At 37.1% G+C, this 19,251-nt stretch overlaps 1 protein-coding gene across 5 annotated transcripts in view; it reads left to right on the forward strand.

The window, feature by feature from the left end:
- The window catches only part of KLHL15 (kelch like family member 15), a 28,776-nt gene extending 10,147 nt beyond the window's left edge, over positions 1 to 18,629 (forward strand). For 4 of the 5 annotated variants that reach the window (XM_060138569.1, XM_060138568.1, XM_060138567.1 and 1 more), the window contains 2 exons: positions 1,897 to 2,608; positions 17,072 to 18,629. In XM_060138569.1, the coding sequence (XP_059994552.1) occupies positions 1,904 to 2,608; positions 17,072 to 18,181 (1,815 nt within the window). In that variant the 5' untranslated portion in view covers positions 1,897 to 1,903 and the 3' untranslated portion in view covers positions 18,182 to 18,629. Of the gene's footprint in view, positions 1 to 170; positions 2,609 to 17,071 lie in introns of those variants that run through there. The other variant, XM_060138570.1, reaches the window with a different exon arrangement.
- The last annotated feature ends 622 nt before the right edge of the window (positions 18,630 to 19,251 follow it).

Raw genomic sequence — 19,251 nt, forward strand, 5'->3', positions numbered from 1 at the left:
TGCAGGAGACACGGGTTTGTGCCCCGGTCCGGGAAGATCCCACATGCCGCGGAGCGGCTGGGCCCGTGAGCCATGGCCGCTGAGCCTGCGAGTCTGGAGCCTGTGCTCCGCAACGGGAGAGGCCACAACAGTGAGAGGCCTGCGTACCGGAAAAAAAAACAAACAAAAAAAAACACACCTTATTCTCAAAGCTGCTGGGCCTTGCCACAATCAGGAACTGATCCATACCTGAAATCTTTAACTGTCGGCTTCCCAGTCTCTGGCTTAACCTCCTCTTTTCATTTGGTCTGTCATCTCCAAACTTTACCTCTGTCCTTCTCCAGCTTAGACCTTCTTTCCTTTCCCTGGTTGAGTGTTTGGGTGGACCACGGGCCCTACAGTGAAGCCGCTGGTGCCACAGTCACTGCTGGCACCTGCTCTACCTCCTCCTTCAGGGAGGCCATCCTGGCAGCCTCACCACTCTATTACCAGTGCCTTCCCCTTTGTTAACCAAAAGAAGAGCACCTCTGTGTGCCAGGCATTACATTAGATATAGCGGTGCGGTATGTGCCTTTCAGGAATCCCCTCTGCCATATTTTAGAAAAAGGACAGTAGAAAGCCAAGAGAAGGCTTATTAGAAGGTAGGTCGTAAGCTATAGAAGAGCATTTTGTTCTAAAAAGAACATAGAAGAGGGTTGTTTTTCTTGTTTTGTTTTTAAATCAGAAAGCCGAGAAAACTCTCTGTGACCTGCATGAGCCTGTAGGGGAGTTTGTTTACACTGAAGCAAGGTTCCACAGGGCACAGTGGAAAGGGTTGGGAGGGAATTCGTGGATGGGATGATGTGTCATTGTGGAGGAAGCTTGGAGCTGTGTGAGGATGAGAGTTGAGGAGAGGATAGATAGTTGGCCTGGGGGGCTTGTGTGGAAAGAAAATTACTTTGCTTCATAAACAGTCTAGTAAGCTGAATTAGTTTATTCTGCTTAAGAGATCTAATTATAATCCCACTATTTGGCTTCGTTTCTCTGATATGCAAAAATGCGGCTTAATTTCCTTTAAAAATTATGTATTTATGTTTTAAATATATAAACAATACATGGTCATTGTTTTTAAAAATAAGGTTAATGAGGTAAGTAAGAAGGAAAAGATAAACCTCAAAGTTTCCTGAAGTCTCACTACCCCAGGGACATCATTTTGGTATATATTCCTCCAGACTTTTTCTCATCTAAACATATATATATATATGTATATTTAATTTTTGAAAATATACTGAGTATACTGCAGTTGCCTGCTTTTTTTCCCACATAACAACAATACCTAGTAAATACTATTTCTCAGAATAGGTAGATTGCTGCCATCATTTTTAGTTGTTATAGTAATCCATTGTAGGACTGTACTGTATTTCTATTGTTGGGCTTTTGAATACTTTCCAGTTTTTTATTATAAATAAGGTTAGAAAGAAAAACCTTGTGGGTGCAAGTTGGCATATGTATCTGATTATTTCCTTTGGGTAAGTTTCTAGGAGTTTTCAAGGTCAACAGTGTACTTTTTGGTTTAATTTCTTATCTCTTTTTCTCATGATTTAGTATTTAGCTGAGAAATCCTTTTTGGTTGATAATTTGGGGACATGTTTAAATATATTTGGTAAACAGTGTAAAATCACTGGGATAGGCATATATTTGTAAGTTAACAATTTACCATTGTTGAATAGATATTTAATAGATTTTTTCCCCCAGGTAGGGAAGCCAAAAAATTAGCCCACAAACCTTTAAGTTGTTTTCTCCCAAAGGGTTTGTACATGTAGGACTTAGGCAGTGGAATTGAGATAATTATAAAAACTTTTTAAGCTCTAAGTTAATAATGTCTTCAGAATGCATGGAAATGATTAACACAGTTTTCTTTGATTACTTTTTTTCCAGGTGATTCATGGCAGGGGACGTGGAAGGATTCTGTTCCTCCATCCATGACACCAGTGTCTCTGCTGGGTTCAGAGCACTGTATGAGGAGGGATTGCTTCTTGATGTCACTCTGGTTATTGAAGATCATCAGTTCCAGGCCCATAAAGCACTCTTGGCCACCCAGAGTGATTACTTCAGAATTATGTTTACCGCAGATATGAGGGAGCGAGATCAGGACAAAATTCATTTAAAAGGTCTAACTGCTACCGGTTTCAGCCACGTCCTTCAGTTTATGTACTATGGAACTATAGAACTGAGTATGAGTACTGTTCATGAGATTCTTCAGGCTGCCATGTATGTTCAACTTATAGAAGTGGTGAAGTTCTGCTGCTCTTTTCTATTAGCAAAAATCTGCTTAGAAAACTGTGCAGAAATAATGAGACTCTTAGATGATTTCGGTGTAAACATCGAGGGAGTCAGGGAGAAGTTGGACGCCTTTCTGCTAGACAACTTCGTACCACTCATGTCCAGGCCTGACTTCCTGTCTTATCTGAGCTTTGAGAAGCTCATGTCTTACTTGGATAATGATCATCTGAGCAGGTTCCCAGAGATAGAGCTGTACGAGGCTGTGCAGTCTTGGCTGCGGCATGATAGAAGACGCTGGAGACATACCGATACCATCATTCAGAACATCAGGTTTTGTTTGATGACCCCATCCAGTGTTTTTGAGAAGGTTGGTGCATTTGAAAGCAATAGACAGGACTCATCGTTTAGCTAATAAGGCAGTATGTCTTTATAGATAAGATTCTCAGGCTTGGTCAGGAGCCAGAAAGAATAAATAGTTTTTAAGAATAGTTATGTGTAAGAAGTCTAATTTGTTGTAGCTTGTGTATTTAGGTTTTTTAAAACACATTTTGTGGGTGAAAGATGGACCAGGTAGGTGGTAGAATAGTTTCATTTTGAAAGTACTTTTAAAGTTGAAGCATAATTATTTAACCCCAAATATTATAAGTTTGCTTTAGCTTCTCTTTCTTTTCACAGAGTAATTAAATTTGAACTGGGTCCGTCTAGCTCTCTTTTCAAAAATGAATTTAAGTGAATCATGCTGAAATTAGAGTTGAGAGGAGTTTTGTAGTTCTGAATGATAAGTATTAACACAATTTCGTATTCCTCTAAAATGTAGTGAGGAAACATAAAATAGCTCTTGAAAACCAGTAGGCCCTGGCACTGATTTTCTTCCCTACTCTTGCCTAGTTCTGCACCTCCCCGTCCGTCTCCCCCAGCCCCCTTCACTGTGAATACTAACTAAATTTAATCTTGAAAACATATGTTTGTCTAAAATCGTTGTTTTGGCATTTCTAAACAAGTAGACTATAGATTCTCTATCTACATTGATCAAATATCCCTGTGTGCATTTTACCATGTAATAGTTCTGCTGTCTTAAAATTGTCTTTCTCCAAAACAGCCTTGGCCTTTTTGCATGTAAGCATTTTTCATTTTTATATCAGAGTCTCAGTTGTGATGCTCTCTTGCCCAAAGGAGAGAAAGCAGTTTCAGTAATTGCTTAACTTAATTGGTTTCTAATCACATGGTTACCTCTGGCGCTCTGTTTACCTCTTGCATCTTTTCTTCTTTCTAGAAAGCACACTTAAAGCTTTGGTCGACACCCTTCATGTTAGGTGGTTCCTCAGCTTTAGTTACCAGACCTGGTGATAAAAATATAATATTTGCAAAGGAGGGTTGTTTACACCATTTGAAAAATAAACAAATTTGCGCCTTCGAATAACACTCAGCAGCCTGGCATGTCTTTTTTTTTCCCCTCTGAAATGCTGTGAAATATCATTAACTTAAACTTTTACTAGATAACTCAGTTTTGTAGGATTTTATCTTTATTCTCAGAATGTACTGATATGACAAATAATTGAAACTAAAGAATACATTTCTTAATTATTTTTTGTTCAGTGATAATCAGCCCACATCAACAATGTAAATCATTTTTCTCTGATGTTTTGATTTTTTTCCTTACTATTGTTTTTATTGCTCTCTTTTCCTGGGGAATCCTGTTTTGTCTTTACATGTTAGATGGAAATGCTTTCCCATTATTAAAGCAAACAAACCCCCCTCAACTTCAGTCTAGATGGAAGTGCTCATGAAATAGAGAATAAAATTTTCCCTCTTGTAGGACATTATGATGGGTAATTGATAGCAGTAAATGATTAAGTGCTGTGCTGCAGAGCCTTTTTATATTCCAACTATCAGTTCAGGGTGGTCAATAGTGACAGTGGCTGGAAGTTAATACCATCAGGTAATTTTGTAGTTTTTTTTTTTTTTCATCATCTTCTTTCTTTCTTTCTTTTTTTGTTTTTTTTTGGCCGCACTGCGCGGCTTGTGGGATCTTAATTCCCCCGACCAGGGATCGAAGCATGGAGTCCTAACCACTGGACCGCCAGGGAACTCCCAGTTTTGTAAATCATATAAAACACCACTTGTACCTTCTGATGGTTCTGTTTGCATATATAGCGTAGGATGTGGTTATTACTTATTGGCCAGGTATTGGGAATCTCATCAGAATAAAAATGTTGTTAAGGCTTCCTTCTTGAATTAATTTCTTACAAAAACTTAATAAGGCCCTGGCTACAGAGAAATCTTTCTGTTTTTTATAATATAAATCTTCCAGTTTTATTTGTGATACTGGTAAGGTAAATGGAAGGGAAGGTAGTTGGTGATTCTTGTCTTAGCAGTGTGTGAGAGATAATGTTTATCAAAGGAATGTGTTGTAAAACACTAAGCAGATTTGAGAACTTATCTCTAGAAATTAAACTTCAGAAACTAGAATGGAAAATTTGGTTGGGAAATAAGAATTTGGACTATTTTACACCATACTGTTTTGAGCTCCTTGAAAATAGGGCCCATCTATTTTTCCTGTACTCAGCACTCTGCAGGTCTCAAACAAGGCCATTTTAAAACCTTTATATATGCATGGAACCAGAAAGGGCACAGAAATAAAGACATACTACATCTGTGCTGGTCCTTTTTTAGTATGAGGATCTACATGGGGAAAAGTGTAGGCAGTTTTGATTTGTGGTTTTATCCTATTTGCTGAAATTTAGAAAAATGGAATGTTAATATGCACTTTTTAGCTTTCAATTTTTAAAAACTATTAGACTTTGTAAACATACAAAAAAGCTGAAGGAACAGTAGAATGATCACCCATAAACATATCTTGTAGGTTAATAGTTGTTGTCATTTTGCCACCCTGTTTTTAGATAGAGAGGAGAGTGTGTGCCTTTATGTTAAATTTTTGTTTTTTGCTAAACCATTTCAAAGAAAGTTGTAGATGTGATGTTTCCTCCTTAACTACTTCAGCAAGCATCTTATCTCCCAAGAGTGAGGAAATTCTACATAACCATAATACCATTATTGAAATTAACAGTCATCTCTTAATATCTGTAATATCCATTTCATTTTCTGATTTTCTCAGTTTTCCCAAAAATGTCTTTTTTAAGCTGTTTCTTAAAGATTGAATCGAGGTTCATACAGCACATTTGTTATTACGTCCCTCTTTAAATCTGAAATTGTCTCTCCTTTTTCTCGTTTATGATGAGGATGCTCAAACATACAAAAAGTTGAAAGAATAGTATAATGAATACCTATATAGCTATCACCTAGATTCAAGAACTGTTAACATTTTACCATATTTTCTTTATGTAGATTTTTTTTCCTTTGCTGAACGTTTGAAAATAAGTTGAAAACATCATGACATCTCGTCCCTTAATACTTATTAGCATGCCTCTCGTAAGAATAAGAACTTTTTCCTACCCAGGTTCAATACCATTCCACCCAGGAAAATTAACAATAAGACCCTGATAACATCTAACAGCTAGTTCATATTCAGAGTTGTCCCCCAAATGCCCTAGAATCCAGTCATGGTTTACACATTGCTTTTGGTTATCATGTCTGTTTAATCTTTCTTAAAGAATCTAACACAGCCCCCCACTTTTTTTTTTTTAGAAAGATCAGATTACCAATTGTCCTAGTGTGTCCCCACATTCTGGATTTATCAGATTATTTCCTTGTGTTGGTGTTAACTTAGTTCTTCTCTTCCTTATATTTCCTGTTAACACACCTACTTTTTAGCATCGTGTATTTTCAGGAACAATTACAGGAAAATATTGTTGTAATGCCAGAGAAAGTCTTGGAAAACCACTTAGCAACTCTGATCAAACTTAGAATTTGCCATTCTTTTTTGTATTAGGAGGCTAAGTAGCCCAATCCTATGACTAAAATCATCAAGGACTTTATTCACACTACTCTGCATTAGGTTCCTTTTAGATTCATAAAATTTCCCTCCCTTTAAAAAAAAATTTGGAGCCCTTCCATTCAATTTATTGGAATTAAAACTAGCTAAAATGTCAAAATTAAAAGATTATTCTTTCTTACTAAAAAAGTAGTGTATCTCTAGAACCATGCTGTTCAATACAATCACTGCTTGTGGCTTTTGAATACTTGAAATGTGACAAGTCTGATTTGAGATTTCAAAGGTTAAGATGACAAAAAGGATATAAATTACCTCATTACTAACTTTTATATTGATTATATGTTGAAATGATATTTTGGATATATTGGGCTAAAATACATTATTAAAGTCAGTTTCACCTTTTTGCTTTTTAAACTATGGCCACTAAAAAGTGTAAAAATTACATCTTTGGCTCACATTTGTGGCTCAGATTATATTTCTCTTGCACAGCGCTGCTCTACAAGTTCAGGGAGTAAGTTGTGCTCTAGAAACTCTAAATATACATACATTAAACAGCCTTTCTCACTTATTTAACCCTCTCCTGGATCCTTAGCCTTTAGAAATGTTCTGTACAGTTTAGTGTTAAGTGAACCTTCCTACTTAACTACTCTGTGGAATGGCTGATGAAGGTAACTTAAGTATAGCATCTCTTTGTCAGAATCCTTTCCCTGGCCTCAGGAAAATAAAAAGTGATTGAACAAAGCTTCGTGAAGAAACCTTTAGAGATTTTAATTCTTCCTTTGGTAGTAACGATCAGATCTGAGCAATGGCTTTGTAAGGGGCCATTCTGCCTCTCCCTAAGGAATAGCCCCCACGGATTCCAGGGACCCGAATCATGCCCTCTAGCTGTGTCGAAATCTTTGGGTTTATTCTTCTGCGGTATCTTTTCCCCTAGTCGTCTACTGGATTTTCTCCCCAGCTGAAAACAGACTGTCTTAACTTTTGTACTGACTCTGGGACAGGATCATCACCCAAGAGACCAAGACTTTCCAGATTTCCTCACCCAGTTCCTTAGAGGCAGTGATTCTACTTATCTGAACACCTTACACTTATATGCCAGGCCTTGCACTGAGTGCTCTACACATAGGTAGAGTCTGCAGGTTATCTCTGTTTTGTAGGTAAGAAAACAGGCTCAGAAGAGTTAGGAGTCTTATCCCAGGTTAAGTGGCACTGTCCAGACTGGAACCCGGGTCTGCTTGCTTCTCAGTCCAAGCTACTAGAGTAGGGAGAGGACCCTCATGTACAGGAAGCATGTAGTTAACCCTGTGGGCCTGCTTGGGTGGTTTAGAAGTTGTTACAGAGCTGTGAAAATTCTAACATGTTTGCATGAACAAAACATAGCCTAAGAATTTTAATGGCACTGAAAAAAGTGTAAGATGTGGGAACACTAAGGTGTGAAAGCAGAATTCTGGAGTTTTCCCTGTATAATCGAGGAAAGCTGAAAATTAATGATCTTGTCCTTTTGACATAGTTGGTTAGGAGTATGATTCATTTTAACTATAGTCCATTCTCAGTTTTAATACTAGACTTCAATCTCAGTTTTTACGTAATGCAAATGTCTGCGTCATGTATTTTTACTAACTCTAATGGTCTTTGCATCTGTTAACAGAGATAAGGCCTGACATTTGTCATTCTGAATTTCAGTGATGTGAAGATTTAAATAGTTTAAACTTTGCTCTCTTTGGTCTTTTGGTTTTTAAAAAACAATTATTGCTTTATTGAAAACATTTTATTAAGTAAATGTATATTTGGCAAAATGCCTCTTTTACTTTTTTGTACAGAAAAGATCTTTTTAGCAAAATTGTTAAATTATTCATTAAAATACCCATATGTTGATTTTTTAGTAAAGTGACATTTTAATATTTTTGAACCCAGGGCATCTTCAGTATCATAAATATGCGTAAGGTAAGATCTAGCATATTAATGATCCCCTTAGAAATTATATTAATCATAATCATAAGATCTTACAATTTTTCAAAAGGAAAGAAAATTATTTTTTAAGGAATCAGATTATATAGATGAATTCTGCTTTATTCCAAATATTTTGTTTTATAAACTAGCTCATGATATTCAGATACCCTAATGTGCTTTTTTCCCCCTAACATGTTAAATGTAATTCACCATATCCCCCCAAATTAGGTTTATTTAACTTTTGAAGAGCAAAGCTAATGTTTTAATGAGAGAAGATGTTAGTTCTCCTTCACTGAGAATATATTTGGATTTAGCAAATCATATCTGCATTTTATAAAAGTTTGTTGTTATAAGGATATTTACAGCCTTGAGATAATTTCGATAGTCCATTGAAAAAAGATAGGTTCATTACTAGTGAGTATTAATCCTAGGATCAGAGTGAAAATGCTTCAGAAAGGCTAACACTTTTTTTTTTTTTAATGTCTTTTACTTAAGGACCAGAATTTGTGGCTTTAAAAGCTACAGTTTAAAATGGGGTAAGGTGTCCTGGACTCACCTTGAAACTGATAGAATTTAAGGATTACAAATTAAGTATCCAAGTATACCTTACTAAGACCCTTAGTACCTTCCTAAGAACATGGTAGCTCTCAGAACTGGTCTTCACAAAGCACTGATAATCTTCCAAATATTTCTCTATCAGCATAGTTGGTTTATATAGCATTAACAATGGACTATGACACATAAGGAAATTTATTCTTAATGTGTCGTGCTTGGGTGGTGCGATATCTTGGTTGAGGCACAACCCACTTGGTAATGAAATTGCCTGGGCAAGGACACATCTATGTAAAAATGTAGGGGCTGTGTACCCCTCAGAATTCCTTCACTTAGGCACTGCAACATGATTTGATTAATCTAGCACTTGACCAATCCAAAATTTCTGTCCAGAAACCAAACCATTAACTTTAGTGTTAAAACAGTTTAGCCCCAAAACTCGAAAAAAGTAATTATTTCTAATGACTTAAACTACAGCCCGACAAATCTAGAGGAAAAAACAAATTTCCCTCTAACCCTCACAGTTTTAGAAGAAACAAGCAGTGCTGTATTTGACAATAAAAATATTTTTTAGAAGACAGTAACCTGGATTTCCAATGTGAAATTTGATTAGAATTTCTAATAAGCTTGAGTTGTTTTTGAAAAAGTTTTAAATCCTCTTCATATATTAAATAGTACTTATACAGCTATAAACTTGAAATTACTTAACAATCAGCTCACTTGCCCCTTGGAGTGAAAGCACAGAGATTAGCAGGTTTTTGTTTGAAACTAGGTCAGTGGGTTAAGCGTACTTTCTCAGTCAATGTCTTTTTCTGCATCAGTCTCTTTTTTATCGACCCCTCCCTCCCAGCCCCATGGACTTGGATGATTGTAATTAATACATGTGCACTTCTTTAAAAATCACCCAAGGTGTTTTTCTCCTCTCCAGTCTTCTGCCCTTTGTGTATAGATATGGAGTGCTCTTATTTTCCACCTTTGACTTGCATTCACTCCAGGTTCCTGGAGTTGACTAGGTGTTGACTGCTGTGAAATCCCCTGGGAAAGAGACTATTAGAAGGTTGTATTAAGCTGGTAGGAACCTACTGAAAATGGGAGTTAAAAAATTCAACCTAACTTGCTGATTTTCCTTTTAAATAAAAGGGAGATGAAGACAAAAGCATAGAATTGGAAACTGACTGTGGAGTAACAGGAGAGGAAGACATGGAATGGGGACAGCCGCATTTACTTGTAAAAGGAGAAAATCTTTTTAATGAATTGGGAAATAGAGGGAGAGAAACCAAATGATACGCAGAAATCGAAAAGGATCAGAGAATTCAGAAAATGACTGGAGAAAAGGTTAGGAGCAGGAAAGGAACCACGGGGGTATATTAAGATGTTAGGCTTTAAAGTTTTAATTCTCAAATTTAATATTTACCCAGAAAATGTTACATGTGTCATAGGTAAGCCTTGCTCATTCAGAAGTTAGTTCTAGGATTAAACCTTTTATTTGACTTTCCTTCTGCTCTTCCGTATTTATAAATAAAATATTGACGTAGTTGAGGGTATTTCCATAAGTAGGGAAAAATTGTGTAAAAAAAGTTGTGAATTCTAGAACTTAGTTGTACTATCTACATATTAGTGTAATCAGGTGATAAGATATTCTTAAGTCTTTTACATTATTTTCTACCTTTTAGGCTTGTGCACTCATTTAATTTCTAGTGGTGCTCTATTACTGTTGTACCAAAATTGGAAGGAAATTAGACTTTCTAAGCCTATTTAGTTATCTATCTGTTTATTTATTTTTGGCCTTGCAGCGCAGCTTGTGGGGTCTTAGTTACCCGACCAGAGATCGAACCTGGGCCCTTGGCAGTGAAAGCGCCAAGTCCTCACCACTGGACCCCCAGGGAATTCCCTAAGCACATTTATTTATTTATTTATAATTAATTTTTATTGGAGTATAGTTGATGTACAATGTTGTGTTAGTTTCTGCTGTACAGCAAAGTGAATCAGTTACACATACACATATATCCACTCTTTAAATTCTATTCCCATATAGGTCATTACAGAGTATTAAGTAGAGTTCCCTGTGCTAAACAGTAGGTTCTTACTCGTTATCTATTTTATATATAGTAGTGTGTGTATATGTCAGTCCCAATCTCCCAGTTTATCCCTCCCACCCGCCCCCCTTTCCCCCTTAGTAACCATAACTTTATTTTCTACATATGAAGCACATTTATTTTTGAGTTAAATATTTTTCACTATCTATAGAAAAGTTGAAGGGATAGAGGACTCATCAAATTGTGCTGAAACTCTTATAAGAATATTGTCGTGAGGGAGTCCTTTCCCTTTCCCCCATTTGCCCTGGTCACTTGCCTTCTGAAGCTGTCAATACTTTAGACTCTTGCCTACTTGGAGAAGACAGGATGTGTAATCCTTTTTAAAATTTGTTTTAACTGTTTGGTATTTGACTGCAATTATAGTGTTACTGAGAGGATTTGTGCTTAACAGGAACTAATTTTTTAAAATAGCCTTATCCCTGGTCATTATTCAGTTTTTCAGGACAAAGGGATTAATTAAAGGTACTTTGTAACTAGCTTTTTGTGTGTCACATAAATCAATACAAGCTTCAGTTCTGAGCATGATTTTTTTTTTTTTTTTTTTTTTTTTTTTTTTTTTTGCGGTACGCGGGCCTCTCACTGTTGTGGCCTCTCCCGTTGCGGAGCACAGGCTCTGGACGCGCAGGCTCAGCGGCCATGGCTCACGGGCCCAGCCGCTCTGCGGCACGCGGGATCCTCCCGGACCAGGGCACGAACCCGTTTCCCCTGCATCGGCAGGCGGACTCTCAACCACTGCGCCACCAGGGAAGCCCTGAGCATGATTTTATAAGTAAACCTCTGATATCAGGGTAGATGCTTTTGCAGTACAACATATAAAGACTTCCACATTTTACTGAATATCAAAATTAATATCAAATGTAGCTGTGGTTCCCAAAGACATAATTTGTTTTCGCACTAAAGCTCCATGACAGTAACTGCTTTATTTCTGGGTATTTCTTTTGAGAATACTGAATCATGGAGGAAGAATGATAAAACTGATAGCCAGGACTCAGTCTTCCTTCCACATGACACCTTATACTCATCATTGCAAAAATTAGGTTAGCAGTTTTGGATGTAGGAGGGCCAGAGAGATGTCTGTTCATGCAACTTACACCTTTTATAAAGGGAAAATACCTAAACTGGAGGCTCCATGGTCACACAGTGACTTGGGGACAGTGTCAAGTCTAAAACCTGGGATCTTGAGTTCAGAGATTATTCTAACCCTCAGTCCTCACCCCTCCCACCTCCCTACAACTGGATAAACTAATCAAAGGCCTTTTGTTTCTTTGGTTTAGTATATTGGGCATTTAAAAAATCCTTTTGAAAGGTGAAACAGCTGATAATACCTTAAATTGGCTGGCTGAAAGCCTAAAATAATTTTTTAAACTATAGCCTGTTTCAGTAGATACTTTTAAATTGTAGATTTTTAATCAAATAAAGGTAGTAAGCTCTATGGAAATGCCTGTTTTAATTATATTGCCTGCTTCATTTTAATTCTTTCAAAATTAAGAGCAGTATAAACAAATTACCTTGAAAAGTTAAAAAGTTAATAAGTGGATTATATAACATTTTGACAATGAGAAGAGAATCATGGAATTTTTACCCAGTGCTAATGGCTAGCTATTATTTCTTTGACTTAATAAACATATTTAGAGGAATCACATTCAAAATTATTAATTTCTCACATTTTCTCTACATGCATAGGTGCATGCACACAATTTCATTAAACCAAAAGATTAGAGGAGGAAATGGCCAATTTAAAATGTTCAGATCACTGTTTTTAAGAGGTAATAAATACTTTCACTTCAAAATGCTTTTCATAATACAATTTTTTAAAATATCAAAGCAAGAAAAGTGATAATCTTTCCAAGTTTTAAAATAAGACAGCTTTTTAAATCCTAGGAAGGATAAGGAAAGTAATTCAGAACATGAAAGAAATGTCATTCTTTCCATATCTTTCTTTTGAGAGAGCCTGATACACAGATAGTTAAACTGTTACATGAGGAGCAAATGATGAGAGAAATGGTTTCTCTGTGAAAAGATGAGCCACACGTTTCTTTTTGGATAGCTCCCTTCATTAATGCATTTTAAGTGATTCCATTCACAAAGAAGCTTTTGGCCCTACACTTTTTGTTTTAAAGCAGAGTGTATCTGTAACTACTTTGTCCAGGATTATCACAGATTCATTAATTTCCTGTTTCTATCATGAATGGAGAAGCTAGTTATGCTTATTGATATTGTGTGGTTTTAGAGGAAAATTGCAGCAATAAGTAGCCCTGGGAAAAGGCAAGGTAGGTCTAGAACTTCTAGCCTTGGCAGAGAGAAGTAGGAGCTAAATTTCTTTGGTTAGAATATCTCTTAGGGTATAATAGCTATCTAAAAAGGCACAACTTCCATTATTGTGGGCTTAGAGGTAGAACAGATCAGGTAAAGATGTAGCTTTGACTGGGACTTCAACATAGTGCTGAAGTGATTCTTGTAAACTCATTGGAACCCAAATATCAAAGGAACATGATAGAATGAATAGGGAGAGGACAAAGGGACCAGAAGATTGGGTATATAAAAAAAAGAAAAGGCTAGGAAGTGACTCTAGGAAGCCATTAAGCTGGCCCAGTTTGACATGATCTGCAAGAACCTGGGGTTGGAAGGTGGAAAGCCATTATAGTCCATTCTGCCTAGTCCTCGTGTGATGCTGGAATTCCTCTCCAGCCCTCCTGTTAGGTGGCCACACCTGCACTACCTTCAGTGGCAGGATGCTAGACTCCAGAAGTAGACAGTTCTTCACTTTGGGAACATGTACCTGTACCCTTTTTACTGTAGTCCCTGTAGAAAAGCCCAATACAGACCTATTTCGAATCTCAAAAGGGCAAGCCCCTCACGAGCTCACTGGTAACTATATGTTGTACTTGTATTATATACATTTTTCCCCTGCATATACTGCTGACTGTGCAAAACAGTCCATTTTTATTTTTTGAGAGTATTATATATACAGTTCTGCAGGTTTTGTCATTTTGACATTTTGAATGTCTGTGTTAACTGCATGTGGATTAATCTCATTCCTTTTAACGATTGCATGTTATATACCAGAGTTTGGTCAACCAATTTCATTTTAATAGATATGTGAGTTGTGCCCAGTTTTTGTGCTCTTACAAATAATAATGCAGTGAACATCCATTATGTTGTCAGTCCTAATTGCAAAGCTTTTCCTTATATTGGCCTAAAGTCTTTCTCTTAACTTCTACTTATTGGTCCTGGAAACAGTTGCCATCTTTCTCTCCTGAGTCTTCTCGTGGATTGAAACATTCTTCATCTGTTTGACCACTCTTCCTGTGATTTGGATCTCTTTGCTGTCTTCTCGACATGATCCACTTTGTTGTCTAAAGTACACTGGTGGAGTTGAACACTTAGTTGTGGTTTCACCTGAACAGAGAGGGTGGGACTGTCTAATTCAGTCCATGATTTTATTCTTAAGACTGTCATATCACATTGTTGGTTCGCAGTGAGGATAGAGTCAGTTAAAGCTTTACATTTGGAGTTTGTGGATCCCTGGAACATCTGATAAAAGCTTTGGACTTCCCCCCTCTCCCCCAAATGCATTAACATAACTACTGTTGCAATTTCAGGTGGTTCGTGGGTCCCTAGTGTTTCTGTTTTCTTTATGACTAAGCTTTGTTGATTACTTTGCTGAAGTCATAGGTTCTCTCATTCTGTAGCAGTGTTGTTACATCATCAAAAATTAAACCAGAAATGGTCAGTCTTGGCATTACTGGGTGAGTATGTGTTGCCTCCTAGTTTGTAGTGCTTTCTTATATGCAAGTGCTAACTAGTTTTTAACAATGCAGGATCAGGCTCAAGCTAACCAGTCTTAGTTCGGAAATCTGTCTGGTTTCTAGTCCTCTGCCATCCTTCATGATTCCACACACATTACAGAGAGCAGTTAAGCAACCTTATCTGTGAAGGCTCCTAGGATCCCAGGACGTGATTTGTGAGATCAGATGACTTGAACTCGGTGAGAATATCTGCCTGGTTTTTCTTTTTTCTCAGCCATCTTGGATTTAAGTTTTTTCTTAGTTATTGTGTTTGATCTTCAGATTGGAAAGAATATAATATTCTTAGCCGAGAATGGGAATAAGATAGGAGGCTGTTTCTCTTTATCTTTGTTAATATTACATTAACCACCTCCTCCAGGGGGGAATTCACTTTTTCCTCTACTTTTTTTTTTTTTTTTACTTTAACCCCTAAAATGCCATTTATTCACTATCTGGCACTTTGTAAAGTCACAGTTCCTCCTAAGGCTTTAGCTTTGTTCACAATATTCTTACAGCTCCATTTCACTCTTTATAATACTTGTTTTATGTGCCTGTTTTTTACCATCTGTCGTAAGTGGTTTTTTAACATCCGAATTCCAGAAAGCTCTCTGCAGCACATCAGATTTTTTAGATACTTTCCCCCTTTCTTCCCCTCATCAGTATGTTTTGCAATTATGTAGTCAGCATTATGCTTTTGAGAGCCTCCAAGCCTTCTTGAGCTTCTTTACACAGTTTCTGATCTTGGAATTGATCCTGTTTTTCCTTTGAAATCTTGAAATCTGCCTATCCATTATGGGCAGCATTCCCCTTCCTTTCTTTCTTGATCTCCAAACAACACGGCTGCTTCCTCTAAAGCTTCCTCCTACTTGCATGTCATCAGTCATGCTTTTCTGGTGAGGATTAGGTACAGAGTAACAGTTTTTCTCATTTCTCCTCTACTTTCTGGAAGACTGAATATTTACACAAACAAACGCACATCATCAGATGCATTAACGTAAATTGAGTGACACTTCCACAGATGTCCCCTGGTCAGTAATAATAGCTAATAACAGCCGTAATTTTTTTCTGCACTGCCACATGACAGGCACCATACTAAGTCCTTTCCGTGTAGGATTATCTTGCCTGTCTCCTACCTTAGGGTTATGAGGTGTAGGCGCTATTGTCCCAGTAATACAGATGAGGAAACTGGCTTAAAGATACTGAGTCACTTGCCCAAAATCACACAGCTTGTGAGTGGCAAAGTCAGATATTTCCTAAATCGAATTGTTAATCACCATACTGGGCTGCTTGATGTCATGCTTAATTACTATGCTGATTCTGTTACTTCAAAACCTGTGAGGCAGTCAGACTACTGGCTGTGCACAGTAGGCCCTTAAATATTTAATTTGTTAGCCTAATGACCCCTCTAAGAGGAAAGATCGTATAATTGTTCTTAATACAAAGAATTAATCATACGATCACAATGATTGGACATACAACCTAATTCCTCCTAGCAAAATAACTGTGAAAGAAATCAGCAAATAATAATAGTGAACAATTTCAATACAGAGAAAAAGTATAAAATCTGTTGATTTTATCTCTACAGGATCCAAATGGTAACCATCCAAATCCTAGCCCTCTTATCTCACCCTTGTCATTATGATACAGGCTGTTTCTGCTTGGTTTCCAACTTCCTACCTCTTTCACAAAACATCCCTTGAATGTTTTGGACCAGTTTGATATGTTCTGTATCTAAAGTTCATAGCACTCACAGATGAGCTATACAGCTTCATACCTAACTGTCAATTGCCTCATTTACTTAAAACTGGTAGATGTGTATTTGTTTTCATTTCCTGAAATATACTCTAAGTTCTTTGAGGAAATGGACCACATCTTATACTCTTTTTTTTTTCATCTCCCCACAGTAGTTAGCATGATACTTAAAAGTGCTTCATAAGATGTTAGCAGTCATTATAATTAGGTAGTTCCAACCCCAAAAACAAAAAGGAAAAAGTTTGACCTTTTCTTGTCAACTGAATTATTACTATAGGAGTTAATGATATCACACCAAGTTTTTATGTCAAAAACCAACTGAATTTTGTGTGTATTTAAATTTTTACTAACTCACTAACTTAATTCCCCAAATTATTCAGCCATGGGTGTTCTTACAGTGTTCCTTGTGGTTAAGAAAACCAAGGCCAACATTTCCTCTACTGTGAAACCTCTGCTTGTCCTCGTATAGCCGCCACTTGTAGCCCAGGGCCCGACATATATTAGATGATTAATACATTTTGTTAGAGGAATTTAGCTTGTGCCTGGAAAATAACTTGTTTACTTTTAAAAAGATTGGGAATGTGCATAAATTAGTACAAATAGAAATTACAAAAACAAATATGATAAAAGCTTTGTAAAAAAAATAATAAAAAGAAAGTATGTGATCTTAACAGGAAATCAGTTTTAGTAAAGTAGCTTAAAATCATAAGCTAATCATCTTAGTGGGCTTTGATATTTTGTTTGCCATTGATGTTTTGTTTTTTGTTTTTGTTGTTAAATTCTTTTACTTGTATTCTTAGGTTAAGACATCAGAATTTTATAGATACTCCCGACAGCTGCGCTATGAAGTTGACCAAGCCTTGAATTACTTTCAGAACGTTCACCAGCAGCCTCTGTTGGACATGAAATCAAGCCGCATCCGCTCTGCCAAACCCCAAACTACAGTATTCCGAGGCATGATTGGACATAGCATGGTTAACAGTAAAATACTTCTCTTAAAGAAACCAAGAGTCTGGTGGGAACTGGAGGGCCCACAAGTACCTCTGCGTCCGGACTGCCTTGCTATCGTGAATAACTTCGTGTTCTTGTTGGGTGGGGAAGAACTGGGCCCAGATGGCGAATTCCATGCTTCTTCCAAAGTGTTCAGGTATGACCCGAGACAAAACTCTTGGCTCCGGATGGCAGACATGTCTGTACCACGTTCAGAATTTGCAGTTGGTGTTATTGGAAAGTTTATTTACGCTGTAGCAGGCAGAACCAGAGATGAGACTTTCTATTCAACAGAGAGATATGATATCACCAATGATAAATGGGAATTTGTGGATCCTTATCCAGTTAACAAGTATGGACATGAGGGGACAGTGCTCAATAACAAGTTGTTTATCACTGGTGGAATCACCTCATCTTCCACCTCCAAACAAGTGTGCGTGTTTGACCCCAGTAAAGAAGGGACCATAGAACAGCGGACCAGGAGAACTCAAGTAGTTACCAACTGTTGGGAGAATAAGAGCAAAATGAATTACGCTAGATGTTTTCACAAGATGATTTCTTACAACGGCAAGCTTTATGTCTTCGGTGGTGTCTGTGTGATCTTGAGGGCCTCTTTTGAGTCTCAGGGATGCCCTTCCACAGAAGTGTACAACCCAGAGACTGATCAGTGGACCATCTTGGCATCCATGCCAATTGGTAGAAGTGGCCATGGTGTGACTGTGCTGGACAAACAGATAATGGTTCTTGGAGGCCTTTGCTACAATGGTCATTACAGCGATTCTATTCTCACTTTTGATCCGGATGAAAACAAATGGAAGGAAGATGAGTACCCGCGGATGCCCTGCAAGCTGGATGGTTTACAAGTATGCAACCTGCATTTTCCAGAATATATACTGGACGAGGTCAGACGTTGCAACTAATGGCATCTTTCTCCCTTCAATAAAGCCAAACAAAAAATTTGTTTGAGACAAAGTAGTTAATTAAAACACATAAAGAAGAACCTCACTAGTTTTACTATCAAAGCCATTGGTCTAATACATGAAAATGTTTTCATTCTGTTCTCGCATCCTGTTTTTTCTTTTTAGTGGCCTCAAACTCATGCAATAAGTCAATTCTAAGCACTAGCTCTTGAAACTACTTCCAGAAGCAGTTTAATAGAACGATTCACTTATCTGGGAAGTTGATGTTATGCTTTAAACATTTCTTTCAAATGTCAGTGTAGGAGTCATGCATCTTCTAAGAGAAGACCTGATAAGTGTCACTGGATGTAATTTCAGTTCCTATCTCTATCTGAAATCTTTTTGAACATTTATTTCGGTGTATTGCAGTCTGTTAGACTTTTTGATTTTATTTTTTAAGTTTAAAACTCTTGACCTTTTTGCATGGCTTTTTGCTGAAAATGCAAAAATATAAATTTTCTACAAATTTAACTTTTTTATATTCAGAACACTATTTCTAAGCTGCCTTCTCTTATCTGCATTGTGTTAGTGAGAGCATATCCATACTTGCTTACATCTTATGAATATATAAGGCACATCCCCTTTTATGCGTGGTTAGGATTCTATATTTTTAAGCTAGTGCACTTGCACACACGGTTTGCCATACTTGTTGTATTCTAGATGTAATGTCTTTTCATGTATTAACATTTTTAGAAAGTTAAAAGAACTGGAGTCCTCGTTTGGTATCAGAGTAGCCTATCTTCAGTCCATACTGATTCAGTAATATTCAAACTCCTTATATTCCTGAAACATGTATGGTTTTATGAAAACTAACATTTTATGTTTTATTTTCAAAAGTAAACGTTAGTGTTGCTTATCGATGTATGTCTTCTTTTTGAAAATGTTTTTCTTTGCAGTCTGTTTAATGTTACCCTGTTTTTAGTGAGAATCGGAGTGGTATATGACAAGCCCTGGCCCTGCAGCGTGCAAGCACTTTTAAAGAGAATTTAGGTAATACCAGAGTCCTAAATAAAGGCCCCTTAAAAGTAAGT

Source organism: Lagenorhynchus albirostris, chromosome X (assembly GCF_949774975.1).
Source record: "Lagenorhynchus albirostris chromosome X, mLagAlb1.1, whole genome shotgun sequence".
Lineage (NCBI taxonomy): Eukaryota > Metazoa > Chordata > Mammalia > Artiodactyla > Delphinidae > Lagenorhynchus > Lagenorhynchus albirostris.